This window comes from Sus scrofa, chromosome 6, assembly GCF_054392235.1.
Source record: "Sus scrofa isolate SSC_HxYL_T2T_F1_AM1 chromosome 6, Sscrofa_HxYL_maternal_Yorkshire_Landrace_v2.0, whole genome shotgun sequence".
Classification (NCBI taxonomy): domain Eukaryota; kingdom Metazoa; phylum Chordata; class Mammalia; order Artiodactyla; family Suidae; genus Sus; species Sus scrofa.
Genome location: NC_139388.1, coordinates 85,715,524 through 85,737,850, shown reverse-complemented (window position 1 = coordinate 85,737,850; position 22,327 = coordinate 85,715,524). Strand labels below are relative to the sequence as shown.

At 47.4% G+C, this 22,327-nt stretch overlaps 1 protein-coding gene and 1 long non-coding RNA gene across 9 annotated transcripts in view; one reads left to right on the top strand and one right to left on the bottom strand.

The window, feature by feature from the left end:
* The window catches only part of TCEA3 (transcription elongation factor A3), a 37,237-nt gene extending 21,558 nt beyond the window's left edge, over positions 1–15,679 (top strand). For 4 of the 8 annotated variants that reach the window (XM_021095524.2, XM_021095523.2, XM_084963316.1 and 1 more), the window contains 6 exons: positions 2,643–2,806; positions 2,978–3,034; positions 5,659–5,813; positions 10,051–10,197; positions 12,162–12,233; positions 14,504–15,679. In XM_021095524.2, the coding sequence (XP_020951183.2) occupies positions 2,643–2,806; positions 2,978–3,034; positions 5,659–5,813; positions 10,051–10,197; positions 12,162–12,233; positions 14,504–14,512 (604 nt within the window). In that variant the 3' untranslated portion in view covers positions 14,513–15,679. Of the gene's footprint in view, positions 1–2,642; positions 2,807–2,977; positions 3,567–4,873; positions 5,814–10,050; positions 10,198–12,161; positions 12,234–14,503 lie in introns of those variants that run through there. The other 4 variants (XM_084963314.1, XM_084963313.1, XM_084963315.1 and 1 more) reach the window with 2 other exon arrangements.
* On the bottom strand, positions 4,890–21,830 carry LOC146402600 (uncharacterized). The gene is made up of 2 exons (XR_014807271.1): positions 21,698–21,830; positions 4,890–5,029 (listed from the first exon to the last, which is right to left on the bottom strand). It is a non-coding gene; the product is annotated as an uncharacterized LOC146402600 (long non-coding RNA).
* Between the last annotated feature and the right edge of the window lie 497 nt (positions 21,831–22,327).

Genomic DNA, 22,327 nt, shown 5'->3' with positions numbered 1-22,327 from the left:
GACCCCTAACCTGGGACCCTCCCTATGCTGTGGGTGTGGGCCCCGAAAGACAAGAAAGAAAAAGGAAATATCCCATAATCCCATCTCAGAGAGCTAATCGGTATTAACATGGGATTATGGTCTGAATATTTGTAATCCCCCAAATTTCATGTTAAAGCCCCAAACCCCACTGTGACTGTATTTGGAGACAGAGCCTTTACAGAGATAATTAAGGTTAAATGAGGTCATAAGGGTGGAGTCCTAATCCAGAAGGACTGGTGTCCTCATAAGCGACCTCTGAGAGCTCACTCGCTCTTGCTCGCTCTCCACCAAGCGAGGGACTAGCAAGAAGGTGGCTGTGTACAGGCCAGGAGGAGAGCTCTCACCAGAAACCAAATTAACCAACACCTTGATCTTGGACTTCCCAGTCTCCAGAATTGTGAGAAAGAAATTTGTTTAAGCCATTGCAGTCTATGATATTTTGATATGGCAGCCTGAGCTGACTAAGACATATAGTTATCCTTCTGGTTCATATGTGCATATATATATTTGTGGGGTTTTAGGCCAAAACCAAAATGGGATCATTCTTAGGCAGTGTATCATAGGCGTTAAGAGCATAGGCATCAGAATCAGACAGAACTGGGTTCAGATCGTGGCAGTGTAACTTCAGGCAGGCAAAGTGGTATAACTGTTTTTTCTGCCTGTGGGGGTGATGACAGTATCTACCCCATAGAACTGTTGTGAGGATCAAATTCGAAAAAACTCCTAAGGTGCCTGGCACATGGTTAAAGCCAGTTCTCTTAAGTGGTAGTGAATTCACTATTCCCTGGACCCTAGCTCCTTGAGGGAGGGAATGTTTCTGGCTTGTTTGCTTTATGCCTTGTTCTTAGCACTGTACCTGGAGAATAGGTACCTAATATTTATTGAATGAGTGAATAGATGGTTTTATGAGCGCCGCTAGCATGGTGCTTGACAGGTAATGGTAGAATCATTGGCCTCATTACACTGTTCTGTAACCTCTCAATAGAGCACAGAGGTTGGCTAAGAGCCTGGGTACAAGAATTTACCCATCTGGGTTTCAATTCTGGTTCTGCTGGTTTCCAGATACGTGACCTGTCAAATTAATTTTTTTTATTTTTTGAAGTTTTATTGAAGTATAGTTGATTTATGAGGTTTTGATAATTTCTGCCGTAAAGTGATTCAGTTATACATATATACACATCCATCCTGTTTCAGATTTTTTTCCCTCGTAGATTATCATAGAATATTGGTTAGAGTACTCTGTGCTATACAGCAGGTCCCTGTTGACCAGTCATTCCATATACCTCAGTGTACATATGCCAATGCCAAATCCCAAGTTCATTCCTCCCCCCAACACCTGTCCCCTTTGGTAACCCAAAGTTTTTCAAGGTCTATGAGTCTATTTCTGTTCTACAAATAAGTTCTTTTGTATCCTTTTTAAAGATTCCCACATATAAGTGATATCATATGATGTTTGTCTTTCACTATCTCACTAACTTCACCTAGTATGATAATATCTAGATCCATCCATGTTGCAGCATTATTTCAACTTTATATGGCTGAATATTATTCCGTTGTATATATGTACCACATCTTCTTTATCCATTCCTCTGTTAATGGACATTTAGGTTGCTTCCATGTCTTGGCTATTGTAAATAGTTCTGCAGTGAACATTGGGGTACATGTATCTTTTCAAATTATGATTTTCTCCAGATAGATGTCCAGGAGTGGGGTTGCTAGATCATACAGTAGTTCTCTTTTTAGTTGTTTTCCATAGTGGTTGCACCAGTTTACATTCCCACCAATAGTGTAAGAGGGTTCCCTTTTCTCTGCACCTTCTCCAGTATTTATTGTTTGTAGACTTTCTGATGATGGCCATTCTGGCTGGTGTAAAGTAGTACCTCATAGTAGTTTGGATTTGCACTTCTCTAATAATTAGTGATGTTGAGCATCTTTTCATGTGTTTTTTGACTATCTATTTTATTTTTTCTTTTTAGGGCCACACCCGCAGCATGTGGAAGTTCCCAGGCTAGGGGTCAAATCAGAGCTTCAGCTGAGGCCTACACCACAGCCACAGCAATGCTGGATCCAAGCAGCATCTGTTACCTGAACCACAGCTCATGGCAATGCCGGATCCTTAACCCACTGAGCGAGGCCAGGGATCAAACCCTTATCTTCATGGATCCTAGTTGGGTTGGTGACCGCTGAGCCACAATGGGAACTCCTGGGCATCTATTTTAAATGGGTCTTTAAATACATCTCTCTTTCTCTAAAATGCACTTTAAGGAGTTCTCCTGTGATGCAGCAGGTTAAGGATCCAGGTTATCCCTGCTATGGTTTGGGTTCAGTCCCTGGCCTGGGAGCTTCCACGTGCTGTGGGTCAGGCCAAAAAAACCCAAAAAAGATTAAAACACACTTTAAAATACAACTCTAAAATGGGGATAAGAATAGTACCAGCCTTATGGGGTTGTTATGAGGATTAAGTGAGATGATCATTTAGGTCAAGTGCCTAAAATAGTACCTACTTCATAGGGTGTTTATGAAGATTAGATGAGATTATCCATAAAAACATCTAGAAGAGTGCTCAATAAATGCTTTGTTTGGTTAATGTCAAGATGTCTATTACTGATTGTCATCCTCAGATCGAACAGCAGCAAATCGAAAGTGGAGACTCCCAGAACACCCAGCAGTCCCTCGAGCCCTACCTTTGCCCCTTCCATCTGCCTCCTGGCGCCCTGCTATCTCACGGGAGACTCTGTCCGGGACAAGTGTGTGGAGATGCTCTCCGCAGCCCTGAAGGCGGACGGTGAGGGGGCCTGGGCTGGGGATGAGGGAGGGAAGGGCTTCTCAAGGTCAAGGAGAGGTGGTCTTTCTCAGCACTGCAAAAGTGATACAGGATGTTAGGGTCCCCTGCACAAGCAGGCCTCACTGCAAAGGTCATCTCCAGCTGATGCTGTGTTTCTCGAATCTCTTTTAGATGATTACAAGGACTATGGCATCAACTGTGACAAGATGGCATCAGAAATCGAAGATCATATCCTTGAGCTGTGCCAGGGCCGTGGGTGCCCGGGCTGCCCAGTGGCAGGTCTCCCAAGAGCAGAGGATCTGGGACAGTGAGCGGGGGACAGAAGGCCTCAGGCATAGGCCCCAGCTCTGCCCCAAACCAGATTTCTAAATTCTAGCTAGCATTTATTAAGTTCTGCCCCTGCTGCTCCTCTTGCTGAGCTGTTTACGAGCAAGCCCTCATTCCATGTCGAGAACAGCCCCACAAGGTAGGTTCCCTGATGAATCCCATTTCACAGGTGAGGGCACTGAAGCTCGGAGCAGTTAAGTCACTTGCTCATGCAGATTATGGTAGTGGCAGAGTTGGGATTCGAATCCAGAAAGTGCAACTCTAGAACCTGAGGGCTCAGCTGGGTTGTGATGTCATCAAGGAGTCCAGACAGAGAGGACAGTGTCCTTATGCAAAGCCCTTTCTCCTCTTCCTCCTTTGAAGATAACAGCTCCCAGAGTTCCCGTTGTGGCTCAGCATGTTAAGAACCTGACTAGTCTCTGTGAGGATGTGAGTTAGATCCCTGTCCTTGCTCAGTGGGTTAAGGATCCGGCATGGCTGCAAGCTGCAGTGTAGGTCACAGATGCAGCTCAGATCCACTGTGGCTGTGGCTGGCTATGGCGCCTCTCCAAGTACATTTTCATAATTACCAATTAATTCAGGAACACAGAATACGAGGTATCTGAACCATCACGAGCTTCATCTTTGTTTTCTTCTCAATGGTTGTCCCTCCAAGCAGGTCCCTTCCACCTTCAAGCCCGGTGTGAAACAAAGGTGGATGATCCAGGACATAGTTCCATTCCTGGCCTTCCCTCCTCATTCTCTCCTTCCACTAAATAAGCCTCTTCTGAAGGAAAGAAATCAAAGCTGCACCAGTACTTTAGCTCTTTGTTCTTAGATGGCAGGAGGTCAGGGGGAGGAGAAGTTTGGGGGCTTGATGCTGTAGGTCCTAAAAAAGATTTGACCTTTTTGGAGCAACCCTAGACTAACACGGCAGCCATGGGGCTCATGTGTGCTCCTCTGAGGGGAACGGTCTGGGACCCCCAGGTCTTTACCTCACCTCATCCTCCTCTGTGATCTCAGGAAATGGAGACAGACTCAGCAAGAGGGTGATGAAAGTATGCCAGCCCTGTTGTCCTCACATATCAAGCCAATACCCACCCCTAAGAATCCCCAACACAGATTTTTAAAGCAATTTTTGGCTTTCATTTGCATTTAGGCACATTCTTTCTTTGCACGTTTTTATTGTACAAACAACAATAACAAAAAATAAATAATACCACCATCCCTCCCACACTTCGAGCAAGCCAGCTGTTTCTATTTTTCCACATTCTCTGCAGTCTCTCTCTTGTATATGGCTTTTCCCAGCAAAGGCTTCATCTTCCTGATTCTTCTTGGCTTAGGAGACCAAGAAAATGAGGCTATGTTCCCTGAGCTCCTCCAGAGGATAGAGCAGGGAGGAGGGAGTGGAGGCCTATCTGAGATGCAGCGTTTGGGCAGAGAACCGGTGGCCAGGGGTGACTTCCCACTGGGTGAATGGAGAGAGCACTGCATTAGGAGGGGGTCTGGCTTCCAGCCCTGCCTCTGCTGGGAATTTGCCCTGTGACCTTGAGCAGGGGCCAGCCCTCCTAAGCCTCTGTTTCCCCATCTATGAATGAGAGAAGCAATTTTTTGTTTGTTTTTTAGGGCTGCACCCACAGTAAATGGAAGTTCCCAGGCCAGGGGTCAAATCAGAGCTACCTACAGCTCCCGGCCCACACCACAGCCACAGCAACGCAGGATCCAAGCGGCGTCTGCGACCTACACCACAGCTCACGGCAGCACTGGATCCTTAACCCACTGAGCGAGGCCAGGGATCAAACCAGCATCCTCAAGGATCTTAGTCGGGTTCATTAACTGCTGAGCTGTGAAGGGAACTCCGAGAGAAGCAATTTTGATCAGGAATTCCCAAAGCTCCTGGGATGGTGATAGGTCTTCCTAGAGAAAAGAGGGGGAGGGAAGATGGGTCTGTGCTCTGACATGTTGGAAACACCAAGATTGAACAACACTCAACGATTTCTTAATTGCAGAGCTTCCCAGAGCCTTAAACGTGGCCCCTGATCTTATGTTTTCCTCTGACAGCTGGACTTAAAACTTCCAGAAGCCCTTCCAAACTAGAGGTTATCGTCCCCACTATCATCTTAGACACTAAGAGTTGAGCACTTGCCATGTCCCAATACCATGCCACTGTCACCTGCAGCGCAGCTCACAGAATCCTCATTAATGGGGCCTTGTATTTTGTAAATAAGGAAGTTGAGGCACAAAGAGGTCATAGGACTCATCTGAGGTCACACATGAGGCTCAGACAAGCCCAGGCTGCCCATTCCTGGGGTCCCTGACTCCAAGGTCCCTGAAATGACCTGCTTTCACTGTGGAGACTATTTCCTGTCCCTGTTATGTGGCTGACCCCAGTGCCCACTTGGGGAGTCAGAAAGCCACAAGAGGACCTGACCCCTGGGCAAATCCAAGGAGAGGAGGTGACCTTGGGGCTCCTCAGGCATCAGGGACAATCTCCCCATTCTTCTGTCTGCCTCTGTGAATGGCTGGCTGGCCCTTGACCATGTCACATATCTACCAGGAGCTCAAGAGCACAGACATGAAGTACCGGAACCGCGTGCGCAGCCGAATCAGCAACCTCAAGGACCCCAGGAACCCTGGCCTGAGGCGGAACGTGCTCAGCGGTGCCATCTCTGCTGGGCTCATTGCCAAGATGACAGCAGAGGTGAGGGCTGAGGCCGGGACTTCCGTGTGGTGGGATAAGAGGCCAGGCCCCTCCAGCCTTGCCCACAGCTGGGAGACAGTGGCTTATGACTCAGTGAAGATGAGCCAACGGCTTCCTTAGCCGGACGGTCTGAGACTCCCCACCCCTCAGGGACTCCGGACCATCAGCACAGTGAACACGGCTCATGTATTCAGCACTGTGCTAAACGCATTAGGTGCATTGGCCAATTCTAGCTTCACACCAACTAAGGAAGAAATGTTTCTATCTGCATCTTATAGATGAGGATTCTGAGCCCCAGAGGACTTAGCTGATTTGCTTATGCACACAGCTAGAAGATGCTGATGCCGGGAGCCAGGCTGTCTGGCCCCAGAGCACCTGCCCCTCCCTGCTTGATGATCTGCCTCCCTCTTCTGCCTTGCTCAGTCTGTATCACCCAGCTCTGTGCCCAAGCCAGAATAGGAGCCTCTGACTCCATGGTGGGGAGACAGACATGTATATAGATCTGTGTAACACAGAGGTAGCGGTGCCATGATAGACCCACCGAGGGAACTTACAGGAAGGAAGGATTGACCCAGTTCAAAGGAGTCAGCAAAGGAAGGAAAAGGGAACAAGCCTGTCTGAGGGAGCAGTGCAGTGGTTAGAAGCTCGGGGAGCTGTGTCAAACTGCCTGAGTTTGACCTCTGCCTCTGCAACTTAGCTGTGTGATCTTAACCTATTTGTGCCTCAGTTTTCTTATCTGTAAAATGGGTATAATAGCAGCAGCTATCTCATGAAGGAGGGAATGAGTTAATACATGTGAAGTGTTTAGAAAGTTAGTGTAAGTAAAGCCCTCCCCAGAAATAGCATATGTTAGGCCCATTTTCCAGCCATTTCATGTAACCCTCATCGCAGAGCTATCAAAGAGGACATATTAGGAGTTCCCCTTGTGGCCCATCAGGTTAAGAAACCGACAAGTATCCATGAGGACACAGGTTTTATCCCTGGCCTCAGTCAGTGGGTTAAGGATCCAGTATTGCCTACAAGCTGTGGCGTAGGTCACAGATGCAACTTGGATCCCACGTTGGTGTGGCTGTGGTATAGGCAGACAGCTGCAGCTCCAACTTGACCCTTAGCCTGGGAACTTCCATGTGCTGCAGGTGTGGCCCTAAAAAGAAAAAGGACATATTATACCCACTTTATGAACGAGAAAGCTGAGGCCACACTCAACTATTAAGTGACAGATGAGGATTTGCTCCCACATCTGTTTATTTCAAAGTTTATATCTTAGAAAAACCTTTGCACACCCTCGGATATGAGTGGCTCTGATCCCAGGGTTAACTCAGGGGACTGACTGCCAGCACCTGGAGCTGGCACTGATACAGTGCTACTGAATCCAGGTGGCCCAGAGAAGGGAAGGGAAATTCACTGAGGTCCTGGAGTCTGTGTGTGCCCCACAAACTATCAGTAAGGGTGTGGCTCGATGTATTTGTGGTGTGGGTATGTAGATGTGTGTGATACAGTGTATGTGCCTATGGTGTGTGTGGTTAATGTATAGTGGGTATGTGGTGTGTGTGTTACATAGCGTGGGTATGTACATTTTCCTGAGAAGAGGGTTCGTTGCTTTCCTCAAATACCCAAAATAACCAAGAGCCATGGCTTTAGGAGGAAATGGAGAACTTGGCACAGGTGGATCTGGGTTATCTTTTTGCTTAATTTATAATATCTGATCTGGAGTTCTCTTATGGCACAGCGGGTTAAGGATCCAGTGTTATCATTGCAGCAGCTCAGGTCACTGCTTTGGTGCTGGTTCAGTCTCTGGCCTGGGAACTTCCACATGTGCAGTGTCATCTCCTTATTTTCCTCATTTTTGGCCATATTTTTTATGTTACTGTTCTGACTCCATGTGTCTTTGATGCTGCCTTCAAATGAGGCAGGAAGAAATAGGTACATGGACTGGGGAGTGGATAGATTCTTTTTCTGTTCTCTATTTCTTTTTTATTTTAATTGAAGTGTAGTTTATGTACCATTCTCTGTTTCTTGGCTGGCACACAAGACACTCCACAGTCTGACCCCCAGCCCCGTCTCCATACTCCTCACCTTGAACCCACTCCAAATACTCTTCCCCAAATGTGTTCTTCTTGTCCTCTGATCTTTTGCATTCCCCCTGGGAAGTCCTGATTATCTTTCAAGACTGATGAAAATGTCAGCTTCTTTAATGAACCTTCCTGCCCCCAGGCTTTCCCTGAACTTTGTATACTTTTGCTTTAGTCCCTCCTACATGATCTTGCAATCTTGTCTAAATGCTTGGCTATTCTACTAGATTAGCATTACCTGGGACAGGAAACAAATATATCTGATTCCTTAGAACTTGGAAGCAAAGCTGTGCTGGAGCCAGTTCCTACCATCTCAAGAGAGATGATTATGTGAAGCTATTCCCAACTTTGCCTTCAGTTATATCACATCAGTAACCTGAAATCGGCTGTGGTGGGAGTGGTTTACACCATGGAAATAGGTAAATGCTACAAAGTCGGCCACCCCTATGGCCAAAGCCAGTTTACCAGCATATCAGTATAGTTAAAGGCATTCAAGAAATTGACATCCAGGAGTTCCCCCTCATGACACAGTGGGTTGAGGATCTGGCATTGTCGCTGCTGTGGCTCTGGTTGTTACTGTGGCATGGGTTTGACCCCTGGCCCAGGAACTTACAAAAAAAAAAAAAAAAGAGAGAGAAAAAAAGAAAGAAAGAAAAAAAAAAGGAATTGAGGAGTTCCCACTGTGGTGCAGCAGGATCAGTAGCGTCTCTGCAGCACTAGGATACAGGTTCTATCCCCAACTAGCACAGTGGGTTAAAGGATCTGGTGTTGCTGCAGCTGTGGTGTAGGTCACAACTATAGCTTGGATCTGATCCCTGGCCCAGAAACTCCGTATACCATGGGGTGGCCAAAAAGAAAGAAAAATTGACATATAATACATTTTGAATGAACAAATATACTGTGCTCTGGAAAATCCCCCAACGTTAAAGTCAGCTGCTTTTTGCTTATATGACCTGGGGTTGACTTGTTTTTGCATATACCCCTGCCATTGCTTAGGACATAGTCCTTGAATTGATACAGTAGGACTTACACATTTGCATACACTGGGATAACTTTGGGGCACTGGTAAAAATGCATATTCCTGGGCCTGCCCTTAGAGTTTTGGATTCATAGGAATCTGCACTTTATCAAGAAGCCCAGTGGGGGAAAAAATGTAATTGTAATGTATAAATGTAAGGATAACCTGACCCCCTTGCTGTACAGTGGGAAAATAAAAAAAAAAAGAAGAAGAAGAAGAAGCCCAAGTGGTTATGAGGCAGCAGTCAGCACACTGAAATCGTTTGCCCTCTGTGCCAGTGCTGTTCTCCATGGTTTAAGGGTCAGGCTGGATGGCAATAATTAAAACGTTAGCCAGTGCCAAATCCTCTTTTCATGTTAGCTTCAGCCATCCTCCTCTCCCCAAGTCGACACTAACTAGAGCTCTCTCCAATTTGAGTGTTCCCCTCTCTGCTTTCTTCTGGGAGAAGTTCAAGGTAAGTCAAATGGCCAAGGGCATGGACAGAAGAGGGAAGGACCTAGATAATGCATACACTGAAGGTCAGCTGTGAGCTGCCAGGAGACAGGAGGCTCTGTCTGAAGGAACTTACAGAAAAAGACGTATCCAACCAGTCACAGGGGAGCCGAGTTGTGTGAACCAGGAGCTTCAAGTCCTGCTTGGGTGGGGGTAGCAACGGGTCATATAGTTGAGACCAAGGTTCCCACCAGGCGGAATGGTGTGACTGGGCAGTGATCATATCTCGGACTGGCTCTGAGTCAAGTCCACACTGGAAGGACAAGGGGAACTCATAAATCCGGTAGTCAGTGGGCAAGTCAGCTCAAGCAGGGAGGTTCAAGCAGGTATCCAAGGTCCTGGTAGGCATTGTGAGCACCAGATCTGACCAAAGGTACACAAGAGTGTTGATCCTGGGCAGAAGCTGTTTGCCTTTTCTCTCCTGTACGTGCCTAGTCAGAGCCCTAGGGTGTGACCTTCCACCCAAAGGCAGAATGAGGATCCTCTGGTAAAGCCTTCTCCCAGCTAGAGAGGTTTGGGCCTCTGTCTAGCTCCTCATACTCAGTCCAGCATGTTCCCCCTTCCTCTGTTCTGTGTTCAGGCTTTGTAGAAACTGGGTGTAGGGTGGGGTTCCTGGGTCTCCCCGGCCCTGAAGGGCAGATTCATTTCTCTCCAGGAAATGGCCAGTGATGAGCTGAGGGAACTGAGAAACGCCATGACCCAAGAGGCCATCCGTGAGCACCAGATGGCCAAGACGGGCGGCACCACCACTGACCTCTTCCAGTGCAGCAAATGCAAGAAGAAGAACTGCACCTATAACCAGGTATGAGGGTTGGGGAGGAAGCTACAGGGGCACAGAGGTGGAACACCAGGAGGAGTTTAGGGAGGAATTCCTGCTGTAGCATAGCAGTAGCAAACCCGACTAGTATCCATGAGGATGTGGGTTCAATCCCAGGCCTTATTCAGTGGATTAAAAATCTGGTGTTGCTCTGAACTATGGTATAGGTCACAGACGTAGCTTGGACCATACATCACTGTGGCTGTGGTGTAGGCCGGCAGCTGCAGCTCTGATTCAACCCCTAGCCTGGGAACCTCTATATGCCGCAGGTACAGCCCTAAAAAAAAAAAAAAAGAAAAAAAAGTGGGGTAGGGGTGATCTTAGGGATAAGCCAGAGGGCAGAAAGGGCTCAAACTCTAGGCTGCAGAGAGAAGGGCAACTCTAGGCTGCAGAGAGAAGGGCAAGTCTTGGTACACCAACATGATACATCCATGGCCTCTAGTAAAGATGCATGTAGAATCACCCAGATCTGTGTCTGTGATGCTTGGCCAGCATGTTCTAGCCTGCCCTGAAGCAAGATTAAGAGGGACCAGACTCACAGGACGCAGAACTTCTGGACAGTCACAGATGATTGGAAGGGAACTTAGCAATCCAAACTCTGCTCCCTCGCTTTACACACAAGCAGAGGAGAGGCTTTGCAGTTTTGTCTAAAGTGGCAAAGATATAGTCAGTGGCAGAGATAGTAATAACCCAGATCCAGACCTTTCTGCCTGCAATACAGCTACCTTGGTAGAAAGCCTAAAGTCTTTAGTCCCAAGTCGGAAGGGTGAAGACCGCTGCCTTGGCATGGGGTGCCGTGGAAGGCTGTGGAGGCCTCTTCGCTGAGACTTAAACCCTCCTCCTGTTTTGGGGGTGCACATAGTATGCCCTTGGGGCACCAATATTCTTATATTGTAATTGGTGCCTTGTCATTCTAGCATTCTATTCATTCTCCTATCTGCTCATCAATCAGGATTTATCAGAGCACTTGCCCACGGGGATCTGTGGCTACAGCAGAAATAGTCATCAGGAGTCCCTCCCAGAACTCTGATTCGGGAATCTGGAGATGCGTGTGCGAGATTCTGCTCCCTTCCAAGCACATTCCCCCTTAGAGGATGTGCCTCCCATGTGACTCCCATAGGAAGTCAAATGCCCATTCACAAAGTTCTCTCTCCACAGAGAGACCCCAGTGTTATCCTGACTCAGGGATCATTGCTCTCCAGGGACAAAGCTCTGCTAAGCCAAGTCCTCCTGGCCCACTGCTGGGCACACTCATTAGCTGAGGGACTCCCTCCCACTGCACAGACTCCAGCTGACATCTGCATAGCTGAGTGTCTGCATAGTAACAGTTTGCTCCATGTCACGGCCATCCAGGGTTGGCTGTAGAAAATCAGACCAGCAATTGTTAAATCCGGAATTGCCAGGGATTTGCTGTGGGAAGCCTGGTTTCTGCATCTGCGTGGTTTGATTAAGGGGATGAGAAACTAGAAAAAAACATTAAATGTTCCCAAAGATCTTCAAATCCCTTTTCCCCTCTGGGCCTCAGTTCTTCTATCTGTAAAATAAGGAACAAACTAGATGAACCCCAAGGTTCATCCAGCTCACTCAGTTCTGAGAGAGGGACATCTAATAGGATGGGTTTGGGAGGGAGTCAGAGAGTATTTCCAGTAGAAGATGAGCCTTGAAGCAAGCGAGGAGAAATCACATCAGAAGCTTTAACAAGGGTGAGAGTGCAAAGGTCGGGTTGAGCCAGTGAGATGCTCGGAGTGACCTGATGAATCTTCAAGAGGAGAGGAAAATATAGGTATACACAGCGGAGTTCTTGGTGATAAGGGAATTGCCAAAGTGGGGTGGGAATAATGGTGCCAATTTCTGGGATTTGGACCTACTTCTATAGACAGTGGGAGCCACGGGCGGTCCAAGATAGGGGAGTGACTTCACGACTGGTCCCCTCTCTCGTTTTCTCTCAGGTGCAGACACGCAGTGCTGATGAGCCCATGACTACCTTTGTTTTATGCAATGAATGTGGCAATCGCTGGAAGGTCTGTATCTTTCTTCCTCCCCTGCCGTCTACAGATGCTCCCCCATACAAGGAGTACCATGCCCACAGCCCAGAAGGGCCTCATACATGGGGGCTAGCCGACCTGCACAGAGCAGGTCGGCAGAGCTGGAGACAGTGGTGTGTTGCTGGGGAGGCAGGGACAGAGTGCATGTGTTTGTGCATGTTTTTTGTTTTGGAAAGCACCCAGTTGGGGTGGGGAGAGCAGCCCACATTTTATCACAGGATGGGCAAGTCTGTCATTTGAACACAGATGGAATCAGCCTTCTGAGATCCACAGAGAGGAGGAAAAACAATAGCACTTTGCATTTGGACCACACCTCTCTGCACAGCACTTCCACAGATGGTATTTCCTTTGAACCTGGTCCCAGCCAAAGATGAGGGGCCAACTGAACCCCATCACAGGTGTATTGCCCCTAAATGCTCCCAGGTCATCCTCCCCTCCTAAGGCAGCTCTGGAAAAGCCTTATGTTACCCAAGGCTGTAACCTGGGCCACCCCACCTCCTGCAAAGGCAGGAGTTTTGTTTTCAGGCATGGGAGCCAAGCAAAGACTCCTTCCGAAGTGCTTCTTCCTGCCTCATCTGAAACAGCCTAGTGTGGTCACACGATTAATGTCCCCTTCCAGTGTCATCTGATTTGCATGTGTGCTCTGTGCTGTCTGGGCTACCAGGCAGGCTGCAGGTGCTCCAGAAGTTGTAAGGTACTTAGCAAGGAGCAGGAATGAGCATGGGAGTTGGGAGCCTTGGCTTCAGGTCTGCATTCTGCCCTACTCACTGTGTGACCCTGAGCGTGTCACTCACCTCTCTGAGCAAAAGGAAGATGGTAATGCCTTTCTCCTATGGTTGATGTGAAGATCATCACATATGCACAGACACTTCGCAAACAACCGTGAGAAATGTTCCTTGATAATATTTCTCTAACTTTTAGATGAGGAAATTGACCTACTGAAATAGTTATTGAGCATAAAGTCACAGGGTTTGGAGCACTGAAAGACAGTGCTCCAAATTCCTGATCGACTGAGTTTTCGACAACTTTCAGAAGGGGCTCCACAGCCTTGAGGCCTCATATTTTTTAGGGTAAAAGTCAGATGATTATGTATTTTTCTTTGATTCACTTATTGAGCACTTAGGAATGGGCCCAGTGTACTGGCCTACAGATATAGAGATGGGTTTTGTAATCAAGTTCAACTACTAACTTTTATCACTTACGAAGTGATACGGTCACTTGCTACGTGACCTGAACTCTCTAGGCCTGGATTGCCTGATCTGTAAGGGTAGCAATACCTAGCCCACAGAGCTGTTTTGAGGATTAGAGAAGATAATACACGTAAAGAATTAACAAGGCCTCTGATAGCTCATACGGTGTCTTTGTCAAATTAGAAAAAGGGATCCTTGCCTCCAGGTATTCACAGCCTTGCACCAGGGTACAAAGCTTGGCAAAGAGAGCAGGGGGTGAGTTTCAGCCCCAATCTGCCCCTTTGGCCAGACTCTCTTGTGCAGAGAACAACCTGTACAGCCATACACAAGAGCCCTGAGCACATATGCGCCTGGTACATGGAAACTACCATTCTTAATATTCTGTATTTGTTACCTATTAGTATTATGGGAGCTTGGGCAAGTTGTTTACTCTGTGTCAGTTGCTTCTTGACCTGTGAAAATGGAAGTGATATTATCCCTATCTCACAGAGTGACAGTGAAGATGAAATATATTAATATAAATATATGTTAATACTACCCAGCCCAGAGTAAGTGCACAAGAAATGTGTAGCTCTTATGTTACTGTTGTGCAAAGGACATTCTGTATGCTCCAAATCCTGCTCCTCCCTCCTGATTCCTGGAGAGAAACTGGAAGTTGGAAGTTGGAGAGGCAGGTCCCACTAGAGGTGTCAGCTACATGGTTTCTGACAAAAATTTTAGGTAGTGTCCATTGCCATGTGGAAAGCCTAACGTCTAACCAAGTTATTGGTAATAATCATGGTGATATTTCGGGGCATAAATCGAGAGCCCATCACATGTCTGGCATCGAATTTCCATTCATTACCTGCTATCCTTTTCTGCATTGGTCGGCATTATGATCCCATTTTACAGATGAGTGAGTTGTTCGGGGCCACAGCACTAATAATGGCAGAGATGGGATTTGGACTCTGGCCTATGTAGCTCCACACCCCCCCTTCCTTTTCCTGTCCCCTCCACCCGCCTCAGCCTCCCTGAGCGATGTGAAGAAAGCTCATTGTTGCCTTTTTGGTTTTGTAGTTCTGCTGATAGAACCACCAGCCAGAATTTCAATGAACAAGGTGAGGAAGAACAAAGAGAAAGCACTAAGCCGTCGTGACTGGAGAAAAATAAATATTAAAATGAAGAAAAATGCTGAACTCTGAACGGACCATTAGGGATCAGAGGGAAAATTCGTTTGCAAATTCGTTCAGTTATTGATAGTGATTGGTGAAGAGAGGGATGCTAGTAGGGGTATCACGTTAAGCCCATGTTGACAAACCCTTTGTAGAAACTCAGAGACTTCAGAGCCGTATCTTTGACAGTGGCTGGCAGACCTTTGCTCTGCGTCCCTTCCCTCACATCTGAACCTCTCAGCCTCTTCTGAGTTGAAAAATACCAGACTGATTCAACTCTTACCCACTCCACACTGGGTCTGCCTATACGGACAAATGGCAGATATGACTTCTGCATCATGTAGAGAGATTTCTTTCCCACCCCTCATCTCTTCCCAAACTCAGCTGTTCCCTGTTCTTAGCTGGCTCTGGGAGCCTTCAAGGACTCCAGACCTGGTCCCTCTAGGCACAGCGCATGTTTTCTTGAGCTGAGGGTTTCTGACACCCAAATTTGGTGGCCCACAGGAGGTCCTGAGTCTTGGAACCTGTCCAAGCTCTGGCAGTGCGTTCCTCCTCACAGCTCTGTTGTGGCCCAGGCTACAGAGGAAATCTGCAGGACATAAGGGGCCTTGTTGTGCTTCTCCCATAATGAAACTGGCTTGCTTTTTCAGCTGATAGGAACTTTAGACCAAGCTGGAACCTTCTGGAAAAGCCTTGGGAGCAGGTCTGGTGGGCTTCTCCTGGGTCTCAGCCTCTGACCATCCCTGGCCTTGGGGCAGCCCCAGGCAGAGCCTCCTGGATTCTTTTTTCTAAAATAGATAACACGTAGGAGGTTGTGAACTGCTGGGGGCTCAAGCAAGTCATTTAACATCTCTGAGCTGTTTCCTTACCCATAAAAATGGAGTAGTGCTAGTACCTGCCTGATAGGGTTTCCACTTACACTGGTTCACTTAGGGTAGCTGTTGGGATAACTTCAGCCCGTTTCTTATGTGCCCTGGCATTGTCCACTCTGGAATTTATCTGTTATCACCTTCCTCCTTCCCCCACCAAGTGCCTCCTCCTGTAGATGAAGCCTGTAAATAAACTGTGTACAGAAACCTGCCACCATCTCCAGCTTTTCAGCATGCAAATTTGGGGTGGGTCCTTTGGAGGAATTGAAAATCCTCTCACAGAAGATACAATACGCACAGCCCATAAATGGCAGGTCTAGGACCGAAACCCAGGTCTTCTGCTTCCTGTCATTGTGCTCGATGCTGTGAGAGATTCAGGATCTTAGCCCCTACCTTCCAGGAATTTCCAGCCTGGCAAGGAAAGAAACCACAGGCACAGACCTCCATACCAGGCCGGATGTGATAGATGCCTGAGGTATGACCATTACCCACAGAAGTGTGGAGGCCTGTTACTTAAATACCCAGGAGCTTCTTAAACTTTAATATGAGTGGGAATCCCCTCGGGGTCATGCAAAAATGCTTATTCTGATTCAGTGGGTCTGGAGTGGGGTCTTAGATTTTTTTTCGTTTCTGACAAGCTTCCAGGTGATGCCAGTGCTGCCGGTCCACAGACCACACTTGGAGTAGTAAGGGTTGAGATACCCAGATTTTTCTCTGCTTTATATAATCTTCCATCCAAATGTCTAGAAATCAAAAGCAAAATGAAATACAGAGTTGCCACTGTGGCACAGTGGAAACAAATCTGACCAGTAACCATGAGCTTGCAGGTTCAATTCCTGGCCTCACTCAGTGGGTTAAGGATCCGGCATTGCTGTGACTGTGGTGTAGGCTGCCAGCTATAGTTTCGATTAGGCCCCTAGCCTGGGAACATCCATATGCCGCGTGTGTGGCCCTAAAAAGCAAAAAAAAAAAAAAAAAAGAAAAAGAAAAGAGAAGAAAAAAGCAACACGAAATAGCCACTACTAGTAATATTATAATGTTAATAAATGTTACTTTGGGGCTTTTTAAAGATGGCACCCATGGGTGATCTTCAGCAGTCGCAGTCTGAATATCCACTGAGGTCCCAGTAGGGTAGGGATTTCAGCATAGGAAAAAATACAAAACTGAATCTCCACCCTCAACAGCCTTACTGTTTATAAAGGAGATGAGTCAGATTAAATGGCAGAAGAACAAGTCGGCTCCAGTTCGCGCCTCTATACAGTACACATCCCCATTCACAAAAGGACACAGAAAAGCATGAATAGGCCTCAGACTGGGTTCATCAGCAGGCGTCGGTTCCCTCCCCACTGTCTTCCTGTGTCCACTCTGGACCCACTCCAATGCATGCTCTCCACTGCGCTGACCAGAATAAGCTTTTCTTTTTTTTTTTTTTGTCTTTTTAGGGCCTCACCCAGGGCATATGGATGTTCCCAGGCTAGGGGTCGAATCGGAGCTGTAGCCACCGGCCTACACCAAGAGCCGCAGCAACACCAGATCCGAGCCGCATCTGTGACCTACACCATAGCTCATGGCAACGCCGGATCCTTAACCCACTGTGCTGGGCCAGGGATCGAACCCGCAACCTCATGTTTCCTAGTCAGATTCTTTTCCACTGCGCCATTATGGGAACTCACAGAATTAGCTTTTCAGAACTGTGCATCTGATCATGTTACAGCCCCCCACTCTAGCACCCCCATTTACAACCTTTGATTTTTTTTTCCCCACTGCTCTTGGCAGGGCCTACAAGACCCTGCAGGGCTGGCCTCTGCCTCCCTCCACATACTTTGTGCTCCAGCTACACTGGCCATACTGTGCTTTTCCTTCCTTGTCACATAGGCTGTTGGCTGGAACACATGGTTTAACCCCATCTCCTTCCTATCAAAGATAAAGAGGGTGCGAGCTGCAAGGGAGTTTGAGTTAACTTATACCACCCTGTAAGTCTTAGGGGAAGGGAAATTGTTACCTTATAGGAGGAAAGGGACAACATTAGGTGAGGTGAAACAGAGAAACAGGGTGGTTGGATGGAGGAGAGAAGGTTTCACCAGAAAGGTTGTGGTCAAAAGACTTTGAAACAAAAGTCTCAAGATCCTATGACCAGCTTTGAAGATTATTTCAAATGTTACAGAAACTGGAGTTTCCATTGTGGCTCAGCAGGTTAAGAACCCCACTATGGGGTTGGAGTGGCAGGGGGAGGAAGCAGAGCAGGGACAGTCTCTTACATCCCTTTGCCTGTCTTCTGTCAACTAGTATCCGTGAGGATGCTGGTTTGATCCTTGGCCCTGCTCAATGGTTAAGGATCCAGTGTTGGCACAAGCTGCAACATAGGTCCCAGATCTGGTGTGGCTGTGGCTGTGGTGTAGGCTGGTAGCTGCAGCTCCAATTCGACCCCTAGCCTGGGAACCTCCATATGTCGTGGGTATGGCCCTAAAAAGACAAAAACCAAAAAAAAAAAAACCAAAATCAAATGTTACAGAAACCTAGCTGCGTTGGTGGTAGAGTATGAGCATGGCTGCCTTCCAAATGTTACAGACCTGAAATACTATAGAGAAGTCTTTCTTAGTAGTTTGATCCAGACTCCCAAAATTCTGTCCTTAGCTCTGAGGTATTTTGAGCTTGAGACTTAAGTCACCTAGTGCCTATCTAGATATTTCTTCCAAGTATCCCACTGGCCCTCTCAAAACAATCACAAACTGAATTCACATCTTCTCCTTCTTAAACCCACTCTTCTGTCTTCTGTCAACTAGTTCATTACTGAGAACCATCTTTGACCCTTTCCCTTTGCCCTTGTCCTTGTATCAGTTACCAGTTCTATAGGCTCTCCCGTGCCCAGACTTTCTCTCCATTGCTGTCACCATCACCATTTTCCCTCAGGTCTTCTTTTTTCTTGGACTGATGCGAAAGCTGCCTACTCATCTCCCAACTCAAAGCATTTCCTGCCTTACCACCGATGAGCCTTGCATGGCTCCAAGCATCATTCTCCTAACCATTTTTAGTGATTTCCACCAGCTAACCTTAGTTTGACTTTCAAAGCTCCCCTCTACTGCCTTCTGCCTGTCTTTAGTGGTTTATCTTCCACCTCTGCTGCTCCTTATGCTCTAGCCTAAGGGAGGTATTTGTCCTGTTCTTGAAAACCTGATGGGCCTTCCCATCTGTGACTGCCTATTCTGATTCCCTCTCCTCCACCCCAATTCAACTCTTACCCATTCTTCAAGGCTCACCTCAGATACACATCCTCTATGAAGTCTCCTCTGATCCCCTCGCCACACGGTTCCTCAGAACTCCCACAGCTGTGAAACTCAATATTTACCCTGCATTCTACCAGGATGACAATGATGATAAGTTCTTTGTATGATAGGGTCAATAATATCTATTAATTATCGAGCATTTCTAACTGTGTATCTTGGGCACATCCTGTAACGTCCCCATTTGCCCCCTCCCCAGCCCCTGGCAAGCACTATTCTACTTTCTGTCTCTAGGAATTGTATTATACTCTTTTTGCAGACTGAGAAAACTAAGGTTCCGAGTGTAATTTGTTTCTAGGAGATAGAATCTGGACTTGAAACCAGGCCCCCGTTCATGTTCTGAGTCACTTTGAAATATAGTTTTCACCTCAGAGAGCATCTGTGAGGAGTTTTACCTCATAACCATCACGGCCACCGTGTGCCAAGGCCACCGTGTGCCAGGGCCCTCTGTGCCCATGCATTTTGCAGCCATTCTCACTTTGAATCCTCATGGTGGCCATGTATTCATTGTGAAGGGTGGTGTCCTATCTCCCAGCACAGTCCCAGTGTAGGACAGAGACACAATAAATATGTTCAGTGAAGGTAGGCCTATTTGATGCTTTTAAATAGGTTAAAAAAAAAAAAAACACTAGTGTATTGCACATTTTTAATGCAATTGTCTACATTTTTGGAAAATGTGGACTCTCTCAGGAGAAAACCAGCTGAAATGCGTGAGGTCATAAAGAGCTTCCCAATCCTCACTACTTCCCTCTCCTCCCTGCGGAGTCAATCTGCTCTTCTCACTCCAGGCCACCCCCCCATCTGCACCTCATCACCAGCACTGCCAAAGCCAGAGACAAGCCGGCAGGCAGGCAAGGGGACATAAGAGACTGTCCCTGCTCTGCTTCCTCCCCCTGCCACTCCACCCCCACACCCTCCCTCTCCCCATACCCAGTCCTGACCATTCTGGAACACACTCTGTCCTTTCACGCCTCCGTGACTTTGCACATGCTGTTCTTGAAGACTGGAATGCTTTCCCTCCCCTAGTTCTCCACCTCCAAAACTCCTACTCTTACTCTTTGTAAGCCAGCTCCCATGACACCTCCTCTGTGAAGATTCCTTCTCTACTCCTCAGCTGTGAGCCCACCTCTCCTCAGTGCAGACTAGCTAGCTCATCCGAATACTCCAGCAGCTGGACTGCAGTGACTAAGTCAGAGTGACCTCCATGTCCCCAGCCCTTCACATCTCTCCTCCTAAGCAGGGGTCAAGAGAAGCCCAGATCACGGATTCTTTTTTTTTTTGCTTTTTTTATTTTTAGGGCCACACCCATAGCATATGGAGGTTCCCAGGCTAGGGGTTGAAGCTATAGCTGCCAGGCTACGCCACAGCCACAGCAAGGCAGGATCTGGGCCGCATCTGCCACTTACACCACAGCTCATGGCAACACCAGATCCTTAACCCACTGAGCGAGGCCAGGGATAGAACCTGAGTCCTCATGGATGCTAGTAGGATTCGTTACCACTAAGCCACGATCGGCTGATTTTTTTTAATGTTCCTGGTATATTTGAAAATGAGATAACAAAACAAAATCACAAATATTGAGGCACATTTTTCTTTTTTCTTTTTGCCCTTTTGTAGGGCTGCACCCGCAGCATATGGAGTTTCCCAGGATAGGAGTTGAATCGGAGCTGTAGCCGCTGGCCTACATCACAGCCACAGCAATGCCAGATCCAAGCCGTGTGTGTCTGCAAACTACACCATAGCTCATGGAAATGCCGGATCCATAACCTGCTGAGCGTGGCCAGGGATTGAACTTTCGTCCTCATAGATGCTAGTCAGGTTTGTTTCTGCTGAGCCACGACAGGAACTCCTTGAGGCATATTTTTCAATGTCTAACAAATGTATGCTGCTGCTGCTGCTGCTTTTTTTCTTTTCCTTTTTAGGGCCACACACGTAGCATATGGAAGTTCTAGGGGTCTAATCAGAACTACAGCTGCTGGCCTACACCACAGCCACAGCAATGCCAGATCTGGGCCAAGTCTGTGACCTACACCACAGCTCACGGCAACACCAGATCCTTAACCCACTGAGCAAGACCAAGGATCGAACCCACATTCTCATGGATACTAGTTGGGTTCATTACCACTGAGCCACAATGGGAACTCCATTCTTTTTTTTTTTTTTAATGGCTACACCCATGGCATATGGAAATTCCTCAGGCGAGAGAGTGAATCTGAGCCGCACCTGCAACCTATGACGTAGCTGTGGCAATGCTGGATCCTTTAAACTACTGCACTGGGGCCAGGAATTAAGCTTGCACCTCCGCAGGGACTGAGCTGCTGCAGTCAGATACTTAACCCACTGTGCCACAAAAGAAACTCCTTTTCTTCAAATGTATGCTTCTAATACAAAAAATTATAATTGTGCTGCTCACAAGATAATTATAGAATTTATTAAAATATAATAATTTATAGTGTTCCACAGTGGCCTATCAATAAGAAACAAGCTTTAGGATTATGCAAGAAGGACCTGACATAATGTAAAACCCAAATATGGAGATGATGTCAAAAACCTAAATCAGAGACCCTGGTGAAATGGTACTCCTGGCCCCTTTCCCCAGTAATAGGCTGTGCTGCCACCTCTGCACACAGTAGGTGCTCATTGTTTGCTGAATGGAACAAATACAGCTTTCCAAGTTGGTTATTGAAAACCCACACACAATAAGTACTCCTGAGAAACAATGAAGTCCTGAACAATGGCGCAGGAAGCCACCTCCTCCTCTAGTGACCCCCAACCCTCAGAGTCCAGCTGAAGGTTGCAACAGGAAGCCCCTCACCCCCTGGCTTTCCTCCCCCTCTTCCCCCACCCTCACCCAGGGGCACCAAATGCAGTCATGCCTTCCATCCGATTGGCTCCTCTTCTCCTCCACCCTCTAGAGGGTCCCAGGTGAAAAAAGAGAAAAGCACTTACTCACAGAAGGAGGCAAGCAGCCAAGCTGGGCTTGGAGAGTCATCCTGCCCCCAGGCAGGCCTGAGGAATAAAAGAAACGGACAAAGAAGGACTTAAAGCACTGGAGCAGGGGGGAAGAAAAGGCCTAAGAAGGTTTACAAAGCAATCTGTCAAGAGAAGGGATGAAAAGGGAGCCCCCCCTGAGCTCAGGGGCTCAGGCACTCAGCTCACCTTCAGCCCAGTTAGAAACCTGCAATTACTCAATCAGAGTCTGAACTGATTCCCCCTCCTTGTCCCAGAGGTTTCCCTGAGCATGAGGCCTCGCCTTGCTGGGTTTTTGGCAACCCCAAATACCTCTGTTCTACTCGGCCGAATACACCACTTCTCTTGAATCCATCGAACGTGCTCAACTTCCAGTTCCCTCTGGATTTTCAGCAGAAATACTATGGATAATAAGGTCACCAGCAGATCCTCAAAGCTCTTGAGCCATTCTGGCTTCCCAGATGTTCTGGGCCAGTGAAAATATCCACAGGCCTTTCTAAAGGTCTCCCCTGCCACAAAGGCAGGATGATTAATAAAACCAGCTATCACCTGAGTGCTCACTCTGTGTGGAGTGCTTTAAGTCATCTTACCTAATGTTCACCACTGCCT